Source organism: Panthera uncia, assembly GCF_023721935.1.
Source record: "Panthera uncia isolate 11264 chromosome B3 unlocalized genomic scaffold, Puncia_PCG_1.0 HiC_scaffold_2, whole genome shotgun sequence".
Taxonomy (NCBI): Eukaryota; Metazoa; Chordata; class Mammalia; order Carnivora; family Felidae; genus Panthera; species Panthera uncia.
This window is the reverse complement of record NW_026057583.1, coordinates 2669209-2687312: the sequence shown is the minus strand read 5'-3', so window position 1 is coordinate 2687312 and position 18104 is coordinate 2669209. Positions and strand designations below refer to the sequence as shown.

Sequence of the window (18104 nt, the reverse complement as noted above, 5' to 3'; positions counted from 1 at the left end):
CTGCTGTGGCCATGGTGAGGGTTTGAGGTTAGTGCGGATGCCCTGGACGGTCTGAGAAATGAGCAGACAGACCGCTTTGTGTTTGCCCTTCCCCTTCCCGATTGTAACACGACGTGAGGCGGAGGAAAGATTCCGACATGAGACTTTAGTTCCTGAGGTGAAGCATTATTCCCTCATTATTAGTATTTGCTTAAGCAAATGTTTATCTAAAATCTTGTTAAAAACCTGACCTCCTCCCGCCCCCTGCCAGGCAGGGACAGCTGTGTTCAGATAGTGTCTCATTTCCTCATGAATCACACTGATGCGTTATAAATAGTTCTTTATTACAAGTTTATATATGTGCTTGATACATAAAATATATTTCATTTAAAATATTTAAAAGAATTCCTGAATATAAGCGGTTTATTCTGATTCTTGCTAAAACCATCTTCACATTCAAGCCTTTATCTCGTTTTGTTTATTTATGAGCGAGTGTGCAAGTACGTGAGCCAGGGAGGGGCAGAGAGAGGGGGAGGATCCCAAGCAGGCTCCATGCTGTCAGCACAGAGCCCGGCACGGGGCTTGATCCCGTGACCTTGAGATCGTGACCTGAGCCGGATCCAAGAGTCGGACGCTCGGCCGACGGAGCCACCCAGGCGCCCCCACGTTCAAGCCTTTAAATGTGGGGAGGCCACGGCTCCACCAGACGGGAGGACACGGTCAGTAGCACGACAGCGCCGCTAAACGTAGTAGCGTCGCCTTTTTTTGGAAGAAGGGAATGATTCTAGATCACCCTCGGTGAAAAACAAATACTCTTGTCTGACGCCGCTAATACTGTGGGTTCTTAGATCCCAACAGTTTGGTGTGCGCATGTCCCCACGTCTCTACGTCCCGCCCTGATTTTAGGAGCCACAACATTCAAGAAAGGCCGCAACATCACACGAAGCCCCACTGGTCTCTGGGGCTGTTATGTGGCCGGGCCACCTGTTCACGTGCCTTTACAAGAACAGACCTTGGGCCTGCGTCTCATTCAAGCGCTCGGGCGGTGCCGTCGGCCGTGGAGGAGAGCTCAGCGGTCCCACTCGCTGCCGGGGCTCGGCTCGTCACCGTCCTCCTCCTCCGAGTCAGCAGACACTCTCTTGATTCTCTGGAGTGCCGCCTTGATACTTGTCTCCAGGTCACTGGTCGGTTTGCTGCTGGGGCTCAGGTCGAGGCCGGAGTGGACTTTCCTCAGTTTGACCCCCTGCCTTATGGCAGCCAGAAGTTGCTCATTGAACGAGGCGCGGGGAGGGGGCGAGGCGGTCACCTCCGTTCTCTGCAGAGGGGTCCTGCGGCTCCTTAAGGAGGCCAGCACTTCGTCCATAGATCCTGAAATTGAGCGGACAGAGCAAGGACCGTCAGAACCCACACTCTCTCTCCCCAAGGCACCAGGGCGTTTTTGTTTTTTTTTTTTAATTTTTTTTTAACATTTATTTATTTTTTTGAGACAGATAGAGAGACAGAGCATGAACAGGGGAGGAGCAGAGAGAGAGGGAGACACAGAATCCGAAACAGGCTCCAGGCTCCGAGCTGTCAGCACAGAGCCCGACGCGGGACTCGAACTCACGGACCGAGAGATCATGACCTGAGCCGAGCCGAAGTCGGACGCTTAACCGACCAAGCCACCCAGGCGCCCCTTTGTACCAGTTACGGGTTACGTCGCACATAGGTTAATAGCACGGTTTCAGCAAATAATCATTCCGTGAAACAAATGCTTTGAACACCTGCGAGAAAGGTCAACCGCTAGCTCCCTGTTTGAACACAGGGTGGCTTAATCGCTAATATTTCACTTCGGCCACTCGCTGCCCGCCACTCCCTCAGAGTCACAGCAACTCAGGCACAGTCACACACGCCTTTCGTCCCAGTGGCTGTTTTACAAGATGCAGGTGTTGTCTTTTTGTGTGATCCTGAAGAGGGGTGAAAACCTGGGTGCAGATAACCTGATCCAGTAAGCATGAGAGCTGCACACAGTTTCAGTAAGTTGTATCTCCTCCGTGTTCCTTCCCTACAGCGCACCTGCTGTATTTCTCTAATTCCACCACTCTTTTTAAAATATCTTTTAAGGTGTATTCATTTTTTCAGAGACAGAGACAGAGCACGAGCAGGGGAGGGGCAGAGAGAGACACACACACACAATCCCAAGCAGGCTCCAGGCTCCTGGCTGTCGGCACGGAGCCCGACGCGGGGCTTGAACTCATGGACCACGAGATCACAACCTGAGCTGAAGTTGGACGCTCAACCGACTGAGCCCCCCAGGCGCCCCCTGACTTCACCACTCTTGGATGTTAGTCAGCGGTGACTCATTCTGTGGCGGTGACGGGAGGAGGTCTGCGCAGGAAAAGGCTGGAAGTAGACTTTAGTTAGTGGCTCTGTGAGCCTGACGGGGGCCACGCTGGTGCATCTCTGCTTGTACCTGATGACTGCACCCGCACTGGTAACCCCGAGCGAATGCACGCCTTCTACCTGAGGGTGCACAATGCTGTCAAAACACAGATTCAATCAGAGTTTCAAGGCCCAGGTGAGGAGGAGCTATTTTCTCCTCAGGCACCTTGAGACCCCCGAGGGGGTAAAATCTTTGACCTCTACCTGCTGGAGACGGGGGCACGACTGTGGTCACTAACGTAGAGGTGTCCAGGTGAGGCTTCAAGACGGGAGTCGTTTCTGGTTCAGGATTGAGAGGCCGTGCTCTCACAAAATACTGGTTCAGCCTGGATTTGAACCCACGACTTCTCATCACAGCTCCCTTCCAGGAGTGACAAAGCCTCACACTTGGGCATTTCGGGTACTAACTCACACTTTTTTATTCTTTGCAGTGAAATGGGGCAGTGTGTGTGTGTGTGTGTGTGTCAACCCTGAACCGGGATGAGTCCCCCACGGAGGTCTGCTCACTTCCAAACTCCAGGCCCAGGCATGTGAGCTCTTGCTTTCACTACACTACGTTGTTGCAGACCCTGTGGAAATGGGCCAGCTGGGTCTCCTCCTAACAGTGTGGACATTTTCATCGGTACCTGGTTCTGGATACCCGTGAACTCTGAATAACCAGAATACCGGAACCACAGTTTGGAACCGTTTTTTTCCCCACGATTCCCATCACCTACTGCAGAAATCTTGCGTGTTCTAGGTGGGGGCGCTCAGGCGTAGTCTTTGTAACAAGTGCACACGTTTGTCTAACGCTCCCCCTCCCCTAAGCCGTAGGTTCTGGGTCTGGGCAGATTTAAGCCAGTCTCAACAGTCAGTGGATCAGACCAAACGAGAGCTGCAAGTCAGAGCTTCAGCCCTCCTTAAACAGAAAATTCGTGTATTCAGTGTACTGTACTTGCAAAGGCAAGACGTGGGCTGCTTTTTTTTTTGTTTTTTTTAACCACTTCATTTTAGAAAGCTCTCCCTAAGTAAGGTTTCTCAGTCCACCAGTCTGTGAGAACAGCCAGGGATATTCTAATATTCCTCTGCAGTCAGTGCCAACCAATATTCTACTTAAGCCGCGACAATTTCATTCTGTAAATGACTTCACAGACTCAACAGTAACACGGAGAATTCCAGGGGCCGAAGTCTTAACCTGAAACGGGTGATGCGGCCACAGACATCCCAAGTCACGTGACCACGGACTGCGTAGACCTGGTTTCTTCAAGGCGAGTTCGCATTTGTGAAACTCAGACTGCTGACTTTGCAGTCAGAGAGTGACACTAAAGGCAGCGAGCACTGGGGAGTTTTAAGACCGGAGAGAACGCTGACAAAGCCTGATGGGAGGGGGACTGATTGCCTCCCCCGCCCCCCACCCCCACCAGCGCCGAGTGGGGGGAGCAGCAGCGGTTACCTGGGCCTCGGGGACCGGCTGCGGCTGCGCAGTGGCGCGCTCTCACGGCAGGCGGTTCGCCCCGCAGGGGAAGCGGCTCCTCTGTCCCCGGAGTCCTCGGGGCCGAGTTCTGGCGATCTGCGTAAGGACCAGGGAGGGGCGGCGGCGGTGGTGGTGGTGGCGGGGGCGGCGGAGGCGGTGGCTGCGACAGTTCCTCACTGGATTTGGAGCGTGTTTGGTCACCAGCTGGAACAGAGCTCTGGTCGGTATTTCCAGAACAGTCCCGGTCCTCGCGGGTTTTCGCATCGCTGCCGTCAGGTGTGTCCCCTGGGGACGCAGCCGTCTGCGGGGCGAGCCCAGCTGGCAGGTGCAGGGCCGAAGCCCCTGAGCACGGCGACGTCGCTGCAGACCCGCCCGGGCGCCTCTGGGGAGGAAACACGGGGTCAGAAAGCGGCCGCAGACCGGAACCATCCGAAGGGTGACGCTTGGTGCAAATGCTCTCGTTCACAGAGTGTCTCCTCGTCACCCTGGATGGCCAGCCTGCCTACGAAGGCCGTTCTTACGGAGGAAGCATCCATATCCCTTGATAGATACCACTTGCTCTGTGAGAAAGACAGGCCAGTGTACATGCAGGTGAAAACACTCCTAGTGTTACAATAAAACTCGAAAGAGCAACAACAGGAAGTTACTTCAGAAAACTATGGTGAACTTATTTAAAATAGTAGGCAGCAATGAAAAACCGTAAATAGTACGAAGTCGTGAAACATCCTAAAACAACACAGATGACGTGGTGTTAAATTCACAACCACGTAAAACAGCTGTCTGAAAAACTCCCCTGGAGTGCACCTCAAAGTGATGGTTATCACATGTTTCTTTTCTCTAAGTTTTAGGTTTACAGTAAACTTTTAATTTAAAAATGTGAACTTAAAATGTTCCGGTCTCAGGGCACCTGGGTGGCTCAGTCGGTTAAGCAGGGGACTTTTGATTTTGGCTCAGGTCATGATCTCACAGTTCATGAGTTCGAGCCCTGCATCAGGCTCTGCACTGATAGCACAGACCCTGCTTGGGATTCTCTCTCCCTCTCTGCCCCTCCCCTGCTCATGCGCTCTCTCTCAAAAATAAAACAAAACATAAACATTAAAAAAAAGAAGAAAAAGAAAACATTCTGGTCTCTCAAGTATTAGTTTGATAAGTAAAAACATAACCTTAGGGGCACCTGGGTGGCTCAGTCGGTTAAGTATCCCAACTTCAGCTCAGGTCGTGATCTGGTGGTTTGTGGGTTCAAGCCCTGTATCAGGCTCTGTGCTGTCAGGACAGAGCCCGCATTGGATCCTCTGTCTCCCCCGCTTTCTGACCCTCCCCAACTCGCCCTCTCTCAAAAATAAACATTAAAAAATGTTAAAAAAGAAAAACATAATCTTATAAAAAACGAATCCTGAGTGGTGGGAAGGTGGTCCCTAATGTAGGCACTGACTAGCCAATAAAACACATAAAATGTTAATACTATGTAGCCATTAAAATGAACTAGATCTACCTATCTATCTGTAAATAAGAACACATCTCCATGTAATTTAAGTGAAAAAAGAAACTGGCAGAGCATGTATACGATGGGCTAATACTAATGTAAATTTAGTAGTAATACACCAAAAGGGCAATTCATGATAGAGTACAAGCATACCTCATCACATTGCCCTTTATTTTGCTTTGCAAAAATTGCATTTTTTTTTTTTTTAATCAATTGAAGGCTCATGGCAACCCTGAGTCGAACAAGTCTGTCAGTGCTATTTTTCCAGTAGCATTTGCTCACTTGGGGTCTCTGTGTCACATTTTGGCAATTCTTGCAATATTTCAAACTTTTTCATCGTTACGGTGATGATCTGTGATCAGTGATCTTTGCTGTTACTATTACAGTTGTTTCTGGGGCGCCCAAACTGCGCCTGTATGAGGCAGTAAACGTCACTGTTGTCTTATTCTAAGAAATGGCCACGGCCTCCGCCTTCTGCAGCCACTGCCCTGATCAGTCAGCAGCCGTCGACATCGAGGCAAGACCCTCCACTGGCAGAGATGTTACAACTTGCTAAAAGCTCACCGGATGGCATTTTTTAGCAATAAAGTATTTTTAAATTAAGGTATGTACTTTTTTGTAGACCTAATGCTATTACTGCACACTTAATACACTGTAGTATAAACACAGTTTTATATGCACTGAGAAACCAAAACATTCATTCGACTCGCTTCATTGTGGTGGTCTGGGACAGAACCTGCACAGTCTCCAAGGGGTGCCTGCATTTCTCTCTCCTCCACATTTTTCTTCTTTTTTATTAAAAAAAATATTTTTTAATGTTGATTTATTTTTGAGAGAGACAGAGCGTGAGCGGGGGAGGGGCAGAGAAAGAGAGGGAGACACAGAAATCCTAAAACGGGCTCCAGGCTCCTAAAACGAGCTGCCAGCACAGAGCCCGATGTGGGGCTCGAACTCATGAATCACGAGATCATGACCTGAGCCAAAGTCGGACGTTCAACAACTAAGCCACCCAGGCATCCCTCTCCTCCACATTCTTCTAAGTCTTTCCATGACAGAAGAGCGATGGCAATAAGCCCCAAACCTCACGGATGCGGCTGCTGGTCATGCAGCCACCATACTGTGCCTTTCCATCATCCTATGCCGGGAGAATCAGAATCCTGGAAACCCTGGGCCAGACTCGGGAGGTCATCCAGCCATCCCCAAACCCCAAGGACCCCTCCTCGGCATCCGGGCACCGGCATGTCGCTGTGATCCTGGCCTGTCGAGTTCTGCCTCATGGTGCTGGGCAGTCCGTGTCCCCAGGGCTCACTCAAGACACACTAAATCCTTTACCTCCTAACAGCCCAACCTATCTGGGCTCAACAAGTGTCACATATCAAGTGATTCACTTCCCGTCTTCTCCCTCTCCTACTTTCCCCCTTCCAAATGTGCTCAGATTGGCTTTGTCCCTTTGAGGGTGGCACTTCTTGGTAAACAGACTCCCCTCATTCTACAGAGGACTCATCTGTTCGTACATCTTAAAGAGTCCCGGGCTTTTCTCGAACTTCTTCACAAGTGACTGCTAGGAGGCTGGAAGAAACTCCATTCTCGAGGTTCTTTCCCCTACGTTTAAAGCCCACACACTCCATCCTACCACCCTCTGGAGAAATCCACACCTCCAAAGGCCAAAAAACCCTCAGCTCGCACACCTTGGAGACAGGTTCCGTTCCAGACCACCACCAGTGTGAGGTCAACGTGTTAGATTTTTAAATTCATCCTTCTAGTCTATTGAGAGCGCAGGTGGCCTGATTCTGTCCCCTTCCTTCGGTCTATCCCTCCCACCTCCAGATTTGAAAATTTGATCCTGATCGGATGCTTCGGGGCTAAAGAGCCGGACTTGCACCCCCGGATCCGTCCTCCATCCAGGCTCCATTAACCAGTGCCCTCGGGCGAGAGCTGACCAACCAGCCGTCCTGCGCCCATTCGCTCTACCTTCATCTGGTTTCACACAGCATCCCTCCGGCTCACCCTCCCTCCTTCTGGAGGTGGGGTCTAGGCATCAGCAGTTCTGATGTGCTGCCCAGGCAGGAGAAGGCCTCTGCGGCTCCAGAGTTAGGAGACAAGCGGCCGCACACAATCCCGAGCGACGCTGTGCCATCACGCGGGCCGCAGGGTTAAGAATTAAATGAGAAAGAACGGGAAATGTCTAGCACCGGGCTGGTATGCAGTTAGGTGCTGGTTAATGAGCACATCAGAAAACAAGTTGAGGTCAGCGTGGCATGATTTATCACTCCAGGGGCCCCATTCCTTGGTAGCACAGCACACCTTCAAGACCTTATCCCGGAGTCCTGTCTGGGCGTGGGACATTTTCCCTTGTGGGGCAGCTACGAACGTGGATCTGTGTGATGCAAACAGATTTATGTTTTATATTCAGCTAGTTTAATGTTATTTTTAAATGAGTAGCTACTTGTTTTTAAACCTATACACTTTTAACAGAGTATTTAACTATACTAGGTCACAGGGATTCCTTGGCTGCGTTTCATTTAATTTTTGTTAATGTTTATTTTTGAGAGAGTACACACAGGGGAGGGGCAGAGGGAGAGGGACAGAGGATCCGAAGTGGGTTTTGCACTGACAGCAGTGAGCCTGACGTGGGGCTTAAGTTCACAAACCGCAAAATCGTGAGCAAAGTCGGGCGCTTAACCGACTGAGCCACCCAGGTGCCCCTCCTTGACTGCGTTTTACAGAAGGCTGAGGGCAATGTAACTGTTTTCAGTTTTTCTGGCTGGTCAACAGCCTGGTGGGCAGAGTCAGCACCACTGGGTCAGGAGGAGACAGCAAGAACCCTGGTGTCTTGCAATGTCAAAAATGTTAACATCTTAATATTCTTGTTTTTTACTTCTATACTAAAAATGATGGCATTTGAGGAACATTTTGTGTTCCAAATTATCGGTTCATAATACTTTATACTTTTCTCCTAGGACGGGCAGTCTTCATTTCTCCAGAAAATGGAGCTGAGGGGTAATTATTTGTAAAACTTACACCTTTATTTATTTTTTAATGTTTATTTTTTTTTTTTTTTTAATTTTTATTTTTATTTTTTTTATTTTTGGGACAGAGAGAGACAGAGCATGAACGGGGGAGGGGCAGAGAGAGAGGGAGACACAGAATCGGAAACAGGCTCCAGGCTCCGAGCCATCAGCCCAGAGCCTGACGCGGGGCTCGAACTCACGGACCGCGAGATCGTGACCTGGCTGAAGTCGGACGCTTAACCGACTGCGCCACCCAGGCGCCCCTAATGTTTATTTTTGAGAGAGACAGAGAGAGAGACAAAGCTGAGCAGGGGAGGGGCAGAGGGAGGGAGACAAGAACCCGAAGCAGGATCCAGGCTCCGCAGCGTCAGCATAGAGCCCGACGCGGGGCTCGAACTCACGAACTGCAAGATCACGACCTGAGCCAAAGTCAGAGGCTCAACTGACCGGGCCACCCAGGCGCCCCTGGAACTTACCTCTTTAAATGCTCTCAATCGCTGGAGTGTCTTCTTGCGCTCCTGGTTTATCCATTCTTTTTTCTTTTGCTCCTCTTCTTTTATCTTGTCTCTTTTCTGTATTTAAGCAAACGTGTATTTGTAAATTTCTCAAACTAAAAGTGTTGAGAAAGACAGGGTGTGTGACGCGACGTTACCCCCTCCCCGGGTCTCACCCCCACGTCCCCTCCCCAGGCTGCAGGACTGGACTGCAGTCTCCCCAGGATCAAGGCTGGCACCTGGCAGCCCCGGGGCAGTGGGGCCCCAGTTTCTAGAGATCTAAGCCAGTGTGTCACATTATGCAAATATAAACCACGTTCTCTACAGCCACTTACCATCTGGATACTGTGATGCTGATGAAAGTGTTTCATACTTTCTGCAGCCAGTTGTAGTCGGAGCCGATGATTCTCTTTGCACTGATCCTGGGAGAATAATACAAGGCACGTACATGGTTTTTAATATTACTGTGGGCTATAGCAAAGGAGTTTAAAAGAAGGCACTGTATTTGTGCTGTCACGTAAGGCGTTTGTTAATACGAGTTTCTGTGGTTCCAGGATCCTGCCTCCGCTAGCCTCGTGATATGTGCTGTCGGGCGCCTTACAGGAGTCCACGGTACCCACTCACAGGACCACAGCTGGGATTCAGCGCCACGAAAGACGAAAAAGCAAACCCTCCAAGTGGAAATGAGAGGACACGCGGGCAGTCCCCCGTTCTTAAATGGCACGTGTCCTAAGAATCGGTTTCAATGGGATTATTTTAAACTCAGCTCCTCATATTACAATAGTATTTCCAGTCATAACTACATGACCATATGCAACCTACAAACACCTGAAAAATTCTACTAAAAACTGTATTTTAACTAAACTTAACCATTCTTAAGGTGTGTTACCTCTTTTTTCCTTTTTTTTTAATTTTAGAGAAAGTGTGAGCAGGAGAGGGACAAAGAGGAAGAATCTGAAGCAGGTTCCATCTCAGCACAGAGCCCGACTCAGGGCTCCATCCCACAGCCCTGGGATCATGACCTGAGCCGAAATCAAGATTGGACACTCAACCAACTGAGCCACTCAGGTGCACCTTTTATGTATTAATTAAGTTTTTGGTGGTTTTTGTTTTTGTTTTTTTAAGTTTTATTTTTGTTTCTTTAGAGAGAGAGAGCACCGGGGAGGGACAGAGACACAGAATCCCAAACAGACTCAACACCATCAGTGCAGAGCCTGATGCGGGGCCCAAACCTCCAAACGGTGAGATCATGACCTGAGCCGAAATCAAGAGTTGGATGCTTAACTGACTGAGCCACCCAGGCACCCCATATCACAGAGTTTTTAAAAATTAAGAAAAAAACAAAAAACAAAAAACACCAAATACAAGGACTGAAATGAGCTGAATATTATTTCTAATATTCTACAATCAACGTTTACAATAAATTTTAGAAACAAATTTTAGAATTTACTCCAGCTGATTATGAGAAGCTTCTACCTATTGTGATTTTAAAAATACCTGTGTATGTAACAGGTATTCAACAAACAATTGTTGAATAGATCGATCAAAATCTAGAGATTATGGTAAATGCTTAAATCCCAAAAGACACAGAATCCTTTTCAAAAGGATTATACTTTTAAAAAGTATACTTTTAAATATACTTTTCAAAAATATATATATATTTTCTTTAATTGCAGCCATTGGTATCTATATAAACACGCAAGAAATGAATCACTGTGTGGTCGAGAGCCTTATCTTGAGTGGGGAGAGGAGAGCCGCCGGGCTGCCCACCCGTCTGTTCCTGAGACAGGCCCTCCGGGCGCAGATCCTGCCCCGCTTGCGCTCCAGGCGCTGGTGCTGCCGCCTCAGCTCTGCCGCCTCCAGGTTCTCGTCGCCAGGCAGCCCCGCCACACAAGCCATGGCCTCAAGTTCCTCTGCACTCTCACATGGGTCGTAATAGACAACTTCCCCCTCTTTATCTAGAAACATAGTGGTGACATTTAAAACGTGTTTGGTATAAAAAATAACACATGAAGATACCTTCAGTGTAAGGGAAGTACGGGAGACTTGTAACCCCGCCACCCAGGGAGAGCTGCTGTTAGCACCCGTGTGTGTGTGGGGGGGTGTAGACACACACACGCACACACACACACACACACACACACACACACACACACACACCAGTAACAGTGCTAAGAGGACATTTTCCATGTGATGGAAAGAGAACTTCAATGGCAACACAGTATTCTCTCATTGAAGCACTCTGTACCGTTAGAAATATTCCAAGTTCCATTATTATCAAATTCACCGTGATGAACATCTGAACATAAAGTCTTTGTGTACATTTTTATTACTTCCTTAGAGATGAATAGTCAAGGCTCTTGGCAGCTAGCACTCGATCGCCCTCCAGAAAGGAAACCCACATTCTGCCAGCAGTGTCTCATTAAGGTGCCTTAAAGACATTTAATCGTGATTACGTACATATCTTTTAAAAATACACGCTAATTGTGACAAATCCTAGCTCTGCAGAACTAAATAAAATAGAAAGTGAAATTTTCTTCTTCCTTTCCCAAACCTTTGGGAGCCCATTCCCAAAGGAAAAAATTATGAACAATTTGGCATGCATCTTTCTGGATTAACTCTTTCAGTAGGATTTTTTCCTAAATATGTAAAATGCTTATAACCTCAAATTACTGCAAAGTTTTTTGAATACTCAGGATTCAATTAAATGTTCAGATTTGGTATGGCTTAACCCAGTGAGCCTCCCAGGAGCCCCAAAGAGATTTTTTTTTTTTTCACTCACAAACATACTAAAAGAAAACATAAGTAAAATATTGATATAATTTGGGGATGAGGAGCATTTTGCCAAGCATAACAACAAACACGGGAAGACTTCACCAAAAGCAGATAGGACTTCATAAAAATTAAGTATTTCTGCAAGGCAAGAGAAAGCAAATGACAAGGAGAAGTTTTTGGCAACATTTGACAGATACTAGAGTAATAGCCTTAGTACGGAAAGGGAACATTCCAAGAAAAATGGGCAAAGACCAAGGATAGACAGTTAATGAAAGAAATACAGACAGCCAGTACACATACAAAAATGTGCCTACTACACTTTTTTTTTTAATTTATTATTAAGAGACAGAGTCAGAGCATGAGCAGGGGGGAGGCAGACAGGAGGGAAGACACAGAATCCGAAGCAGGCTCCAGGCTCTGAGCTGTCAGCACAGAGCCTGACATGGGGCTTAAACTCACAAACCGTGAGATGATGGCCTGAGCCTAAGTCGGAAGCTTAACCGGCTGAGCCACAGGCGCCCCATGCCTGCTACACTTATAATTAAAGAAATGAAAACTACAAGACGCCATTTTCTTCTATCAGGGAGGCAAGAATTGAAAAGAATGCTGTAAGTATGGGGAAACAGGTGCTTTCATAATCTGCTGCGGGGAGCGTCTTTCTGCACAACCTCAACCTACAAGGCCATTGTATAGTATGGAATTTAGAAGTCAGAAAATAATAGAGGCCAGGAAAAAATGTATCCTGAGGGACTATTCTAGTGTAAGCAGGTACGTGTCAAGATGTAAAATTTGCACTGTCCTTGACCCAGCAATTCCATCTTTGGAAATTTATTCCAAAGAAACACTCTCTCTTACATGCAAAGACGTGTAGAGGAAGGCTCCCCACTACACTACCGTTTGCAAGAGTGAAAAACGAAATCACGGTACGTACACATAATGAATGCTGTGCAGTCATTAAAATTTTTCATGTTTTTCTTACTCAAATGGAAAGATGGTTTTTAGGTATTAAATGAAAAGAGGCTACTCTACAGGGTATATAGTTTTGGTTTAGAAATTGATATTTACTTATACACATCAGCATATAACCAAGGCTATGTCAGGATCTCTAGATGATGGAACTGGGGTGATAACAGTTTCCTTGGTTTTGCTGTGTGTTTAATGATGAATTTATCATCTGGAAAACAAAAATGCTAAAAGGAAACTTCAGGAAATTTCAGTAAATGGTTTAGACAACTTATAAGAAGTGGTAACACAGTCTTGGTATTGTCTTGAAGGCGTGATTTAAACATTTTAACATACCCATTTAAGTATAAATCTTACCTCTTATAAGCCTTTTAATTGAGTCCAACTGTGTAATAAGCAGTATTTCTTCATATTTTAATATCTCGAATTTAACCTCATACAGTTCTAATTGGACTTCATAATATTGTATTTCTAATTCATCAACAACGTCCATATTTTTTTCTTGTTCTGGAAGATCTTCCATCTGGTTTTCATGGAAAAAGTAAGAGCAGGTTAAAATAACTAGCACATTAAAAGCAAACATTAGATGCATTTGAGCACTATTCTATTCTTTGCTTAATACCAAATATAAAACTAACAGAGAGGAAACCTTGTTCCATTTCATTTAATAAAACAAAAATGCCTTACTTGATGTTTGTTACAAATATTTTAACTTACCCTTGAAACATATGAAAATACTTAGGCTTTCGAGAAAAATAAATGGCCGTGAGGCATTTGCAGCATTTCCTGCTTCAAACTCCTACCATTAGAGGAAGAAATTTAAGTGGCTATGATCCTGGGATAAAGTACCTTTTTATTGCCCTCAAGTCATGCTGAAACACTGCTTGATTGATTTAAGTATCTCATCTACTTCAGGGCTGAGCTCAGTGTTCTTATCAGGAGCACCCTACAATATAATATTTCAAAAACATCTTGACCGAAAGGAAGTTTCCTGCCAACCTCCCGCGGTCAACATTCGCAGCCAGTAGATGTGCAGTGGGTGCAGCAAGGAAGCTCTAACTGTGTTTGGAAAGAAAGGCACTATCCAAAGGTGTGTTTTTCTGTTACTTTAGATTTTGTTTAAGTTTATTTATTTTTGAGAGAGAGCAAAGGAGCGAGGGGCAGAGAGAGAGAGAAAGAGAGAATCCCAAGCAGGCTCTGCCCTGTCAACAGAGGGCCTGATGTGGGGATTGAACCCACAAACTGCTAGATCATGACCTGAGCCGAAACCGAGAGTCAGACCGACTGAGCCACCCGGGCGCCCCTAAGAGTATGTTTTTTTAAACCAAGTTTCATTGATCTTTGTCTTACCTTTCCCTGAATTTCTGCTCTTTTGTGATTTAAACACAACTCCTTGGCCCTCATGAGCTGCAGGGTCTCTTGGGCCAACATCAACTTGAGTTTTTCTAACCTGGGAGCTGCCGTGGCCCAGGCAGCTTGGCCAAACCTCTTCTCATCCTGTTCCATTTGTTTCTGCATTCCTGTCGGATTGGAATTAATAAAATAAAACGTAATTACAACTCACCAAAAGGGAGAAAAATGTATCCCGAGCTAATTCTTTGTTTACTGCCTCCCACGTTACTTACAAAACATCCTTTTTAAAAGAAAATTTGTTTTATTTTAATGACCTTTTATTGTCACAAAAATAAAACATACATAAAAATTTTAGATACTTCATTTTAAAAAAAGAGAAAAATAATAAATCCTGAATCTCACCTAGTAGAGGTGAGGATTTCTTGCATTTTGGTGCATATACTTCCAGACTGTTTCTATGTCCGTCCGGCTAGACAGGCAGTTTGAACCAAAACCAAAAAATAAAAACACCCCACAAGATCATCCTTCTTTTTTGTATTTTATTTATTTCACTTGATAGATAGTGGAAGTGTCACCATTCACAAAAAACAGATCTAGAGAAGCATGCTTAATAGCTACATGGCATTTCACTTTGCGGATGTAACTTAAACTGGGAGACACTCGGTGTCCTGTCTGGAGCCATCATCAACGACTTACAGATGAGATGGAGGTCCTTGTCCCCCACCCCCATCCCTGCCGTCTGCCGCATTCTTTCCCACCATGTTCCCCTATTCATCTCTGCTCCAGCCCCGAGACTTGATGTTCCTCACACTTGCCAAGCTCCCTCCAGCCAGGGCACCTTTGTGAGTGCCCTTTCCTCTTCCTGGAACACTCTTCCCTCACTGTGATGCTCTCTCCGCTCCCACCGACCCTCCAGATATCAGGGCAAGGGCTATTTCCCAGAGGCCTTCACTGACCTAGTGAAGGAGCCTCGTTCCTCTCGGTGGCTCTCAGAGCCCCGTGCTTCTCTCCTTCATGTGGCCAGTTGTTAACTGCCATTCTCCATGTGTTTGAGTGAATATATAAATAGGATTTCTCTGCCCTCACCAGACCGTGCAGTGTCTGTTTATACTTCTCCTTACACCGAATCCCCAGCTCCTAGAAAACACAGCGCCTGGTGTTCAAGAGGCCCTCAGATGTTTTTTGAACAAAATGAAAATGACACACATCTTAGAATAGAATTTTAAATTGTTACCTGCTAACGCTTTTACTGTTTCTTTAAAATAATTCACTGTGATGTCCTGAATAGAGACTACGGCTTCTTCAGCCCTTCTGCTCCATTCTTTGGCTTCCTTCTGCAAGGCCACTATCCTTTTAGGACCCAGATCATCCTCATTCAAGGATTTCTACAAAAGAAGGGAAAACTGTATCAGTAAGAGAAAATAGTAACGTAGAGCCATAGGAAATTGAAAGGAAATTGGACACAGGGATGATTTCAGCTACTTTTATTACCACTACTTAGTTGATTCAATTTCATTCATTCAGCAATTCCTTACTGAGTATGAATAAGGCTCTAAGCTAGGCACCACCTGGAAGACAAAAGGATACTCTGGGGCATAAAGAAAAAGAAAAATCTACTTTCAATGTGCATTACTAGAATAACATTTTCTGGAGAGGCATGCTATCAAGTTATGCTTCTCTAACAATTTTTCTCTAACAAATTGTTTCTCTAACACAATTGTTTAGGGGCGTGTGGCTGGCTCAGTCAGTGGAGCATGCGACTCCTGATCACGGGGTCATGAGTTCAAGCCCCACGCTGGGCGTACAGATTACTTTAAAAAATTAAATAAATTTGGGGCATCTGGGTGGCTCAGTTGGTTAAGCATCTGACTTTGGCTCAGGTCACGATCTTGCAATCTGTGGGTTCGAGGCCCACGTCAGGCTCTGTGCTGACAGCTCAGAGCCTGGAGCCTGCTTTGGATTCTGTGTCTCTGTCTCTGCCCCTCCCACAGTAGCACTCTGTCTTTGTCTCTCTCTCTCTCTCTCAAAAGTAAATAAACACTAAAAAAAATAAATAAATAAATACCACCTTGCTATAGCCCCACTATCATCTAAACAGAAGGGTGAACCCAAAGTGCAAACACAGACTGAAATCTTAAATGTGATGAAAGAAACAACATGTGATAAATAGTAAATCTGATAATATAAAAATATAAAGAAAACATACCAAAATATCAAGCTTACATAAGGTTGCAACTTCTCTCATATCCCTAAACGGCTGCAGCAAATACTGGAAGAACATGGTTGCCACCATAACGAATTCCTGGTAAGCTTCATCTTCCTCTCGATAGACTTTCATTAATGCCACCATGGTGTGGGCTTTATCATGCTCCTGAAGAACCTAGAAGACAAAAGGTAAATAAAGCTCAGTATGGACAGTATTTATAAGCTCATAACAAAACTAAAGAAACCTTAATGTCCTAAAGTTTAACTTTTTTTTGAAGTTGATTTATTTATTTTTGAGAGAGACCGAGACCACACCAGTGGGGGAGGGTCAGAGAGAGAGAGAGAGAGAGAGAGAGAGAGGGAATCCCAAGCAGGCTCTGTGCTGCCAGCGCAGAGCCCAGCTCAGGTCTTGAACTCATGAAACCATGAGATCATGACCTGAGCCAAAACCAAGAGTCAGAAGCTCAACCTACTGAGCCATCCAGGCGTCCCAATGTCCTAAACTTTAAAAGTTTAAATACCGATTAAATATTAAAAAGCTATTGTCCTCCAACCAAAATGCCCAATAAAACAAGAATGGGTAAATTAAGTCATGGTATATCCATGGTAGAATATCATTACTGTAATCATTCAGTAGTTGACAGCACTAACAAACTCCTTTTATACAACCATTTTAATTGTAAAAGTTCATTCTATATGTAGCTTGAGAAGATGTAATTAAGATTTTGAAATGGGACTGAATTCTCCTCTCACACCCCTCTTCTGCAAAAGAATGCACAGAGGGGCCGCTCAGTCGGTTAAACTAACCTTAGGCTCTTGATTTTGCTCAGGTCACACACATCCTCACTTTTCCTGAGTTTTAGCCCTCCCTCCCACCCCATTGGACTTTGAGCTGCCAGCCCAGAGCCTTGCTTGGGATTCCCCCCCTCCCCCCCCTCCCCCTCCCCCGACTCAATCTCCAAATTAGACATTAAGTAAAATTCAAGAGAAGGCACAGAAAAATCCAGATTAAGAATGGCCTATAATGAGAACGGACAGGGGGTCGGAGCACTAAATCTTGGCCACCCACAGTAAATTGTGGATACACACGCCACATTGTCTCCTAAACCCTTTGGTGAACTCGTGTCCCCCCTCCCCTTAAGTTCTGTAAGTTTGCCAAAGAATGAATTCTTCGGTTTCCCAAATGACCTCCTTCAAGCTTAAAACAGCACTCCTGTTGCTATTCCAAATCGATAAATAAAGCTCACACACACCCCCACCCCCCCACCCCCGCTTTCCATTTGACCGAGTCTGCGTTACTTTCACCACCTTTCTCCTAGAGGCCCCTTGATCTTCTAAAACACTAGGTCTCTGTTATTCCTGTTCCCTCTTTCGCAGAACCTGAAAGTGGTTACATCTAGTCCGTGTTGTCGCCTCCCCCGTGTACTAAGGGACGTTCCCAGTTCCGCTTTCGGTATTCCCCGAATACGACCGCCGACTCCGCCAGCGATCTCAGAGAACGGGGCCGGGGGCTGGCTCCCCACCTGGAATGAACCCCGACCCGCCTGCGCACGCCCGCTCCCCGGGCCTCGCTGCTCCCCTGCAGGTGACGTGCGCCTGCACACCTGCGCGCGCCCCGCCCGGTCCCCGCCCACCGTCAGCTGGCTCCCCCGCAGCCGGGCTCCGGGAAAGCCCCCACCCCCACGCCGGCCGCACCCCTGCAGCGACCCCTAACCCCGCGCGGCGGGAGGAGGCCGGCGCGTACCTGGCACAGCCGCGCGTCCGCCGCGGCCCACCGCGCGCGCAGGGCCCGCTCCCGGAAGTTGCGCGGACTCTCGCAGTCGGCCGCGCCGCCCTCCGCCGGGAAGAGCGCGTCGCGCACCGCCGCGCCGCCGCAGCCGGTGGCCGCCTCGCCCAGGTAGCGCTCCAGCCGCGCGCACAGCTCCTGCAGCGCCGCGTCGCCGGGGCCCGCGCGCGCCGGCCACACC

The 18104-nt window shown here is 47.0% G+C and overlaps 1 protein-coding gene across 1 annotated transcript in view; it reads right to left on the bottom strand.

Annotated features, from left to right (window-relative positions):
• Window positions 1-308: 308 nt before the first annotated feature.
• Window positions 309-18104, bottom strand: part of WHAMM (WASP homolog associated with actin, golgi membranes and microtubules) — a 28012-nt gene continuing 10216 nt past the window's right edge. Inside the window, exons 2-11 of the mRNA XM_049614180.1 lie at window positions 17882-18098; window positions 16139-16312; window positions 15167-15317; window positions 13930-14099; window positions 12937-13102; window positions 10612-10799; window positions 9177-9263; window positions 8824-8919; window positions 3833-4235; window positions 309-1347 (exon numbers count right to left, since the gene is read on the bottom strand). Of these exons, the coding sequence (XP_049470137.1) occupies window positions 1049-1347; window positions 3833-4235; window positions 8824-8919; window positions 9177-9263; window positions 10612-10799; window positions 12937-13102; window positions 13930-14099; window positions 15167-15317; window positions 16139-16312; window positions 17882-18098 (1951 nt within the window). The 3' untranslated portion in view covers window positions 309-1048. The remainder of the gene's footprint in view (window positions 1348-3832; window positions 4236-8823; window positions 8920-9176; window positions 9264-10611; window positions 10800-12936; window positions 13103-13929; window positions 14100-15166; window positions 15318-16138; window positions 16313-17881; window positions 18099-18104) is intronic.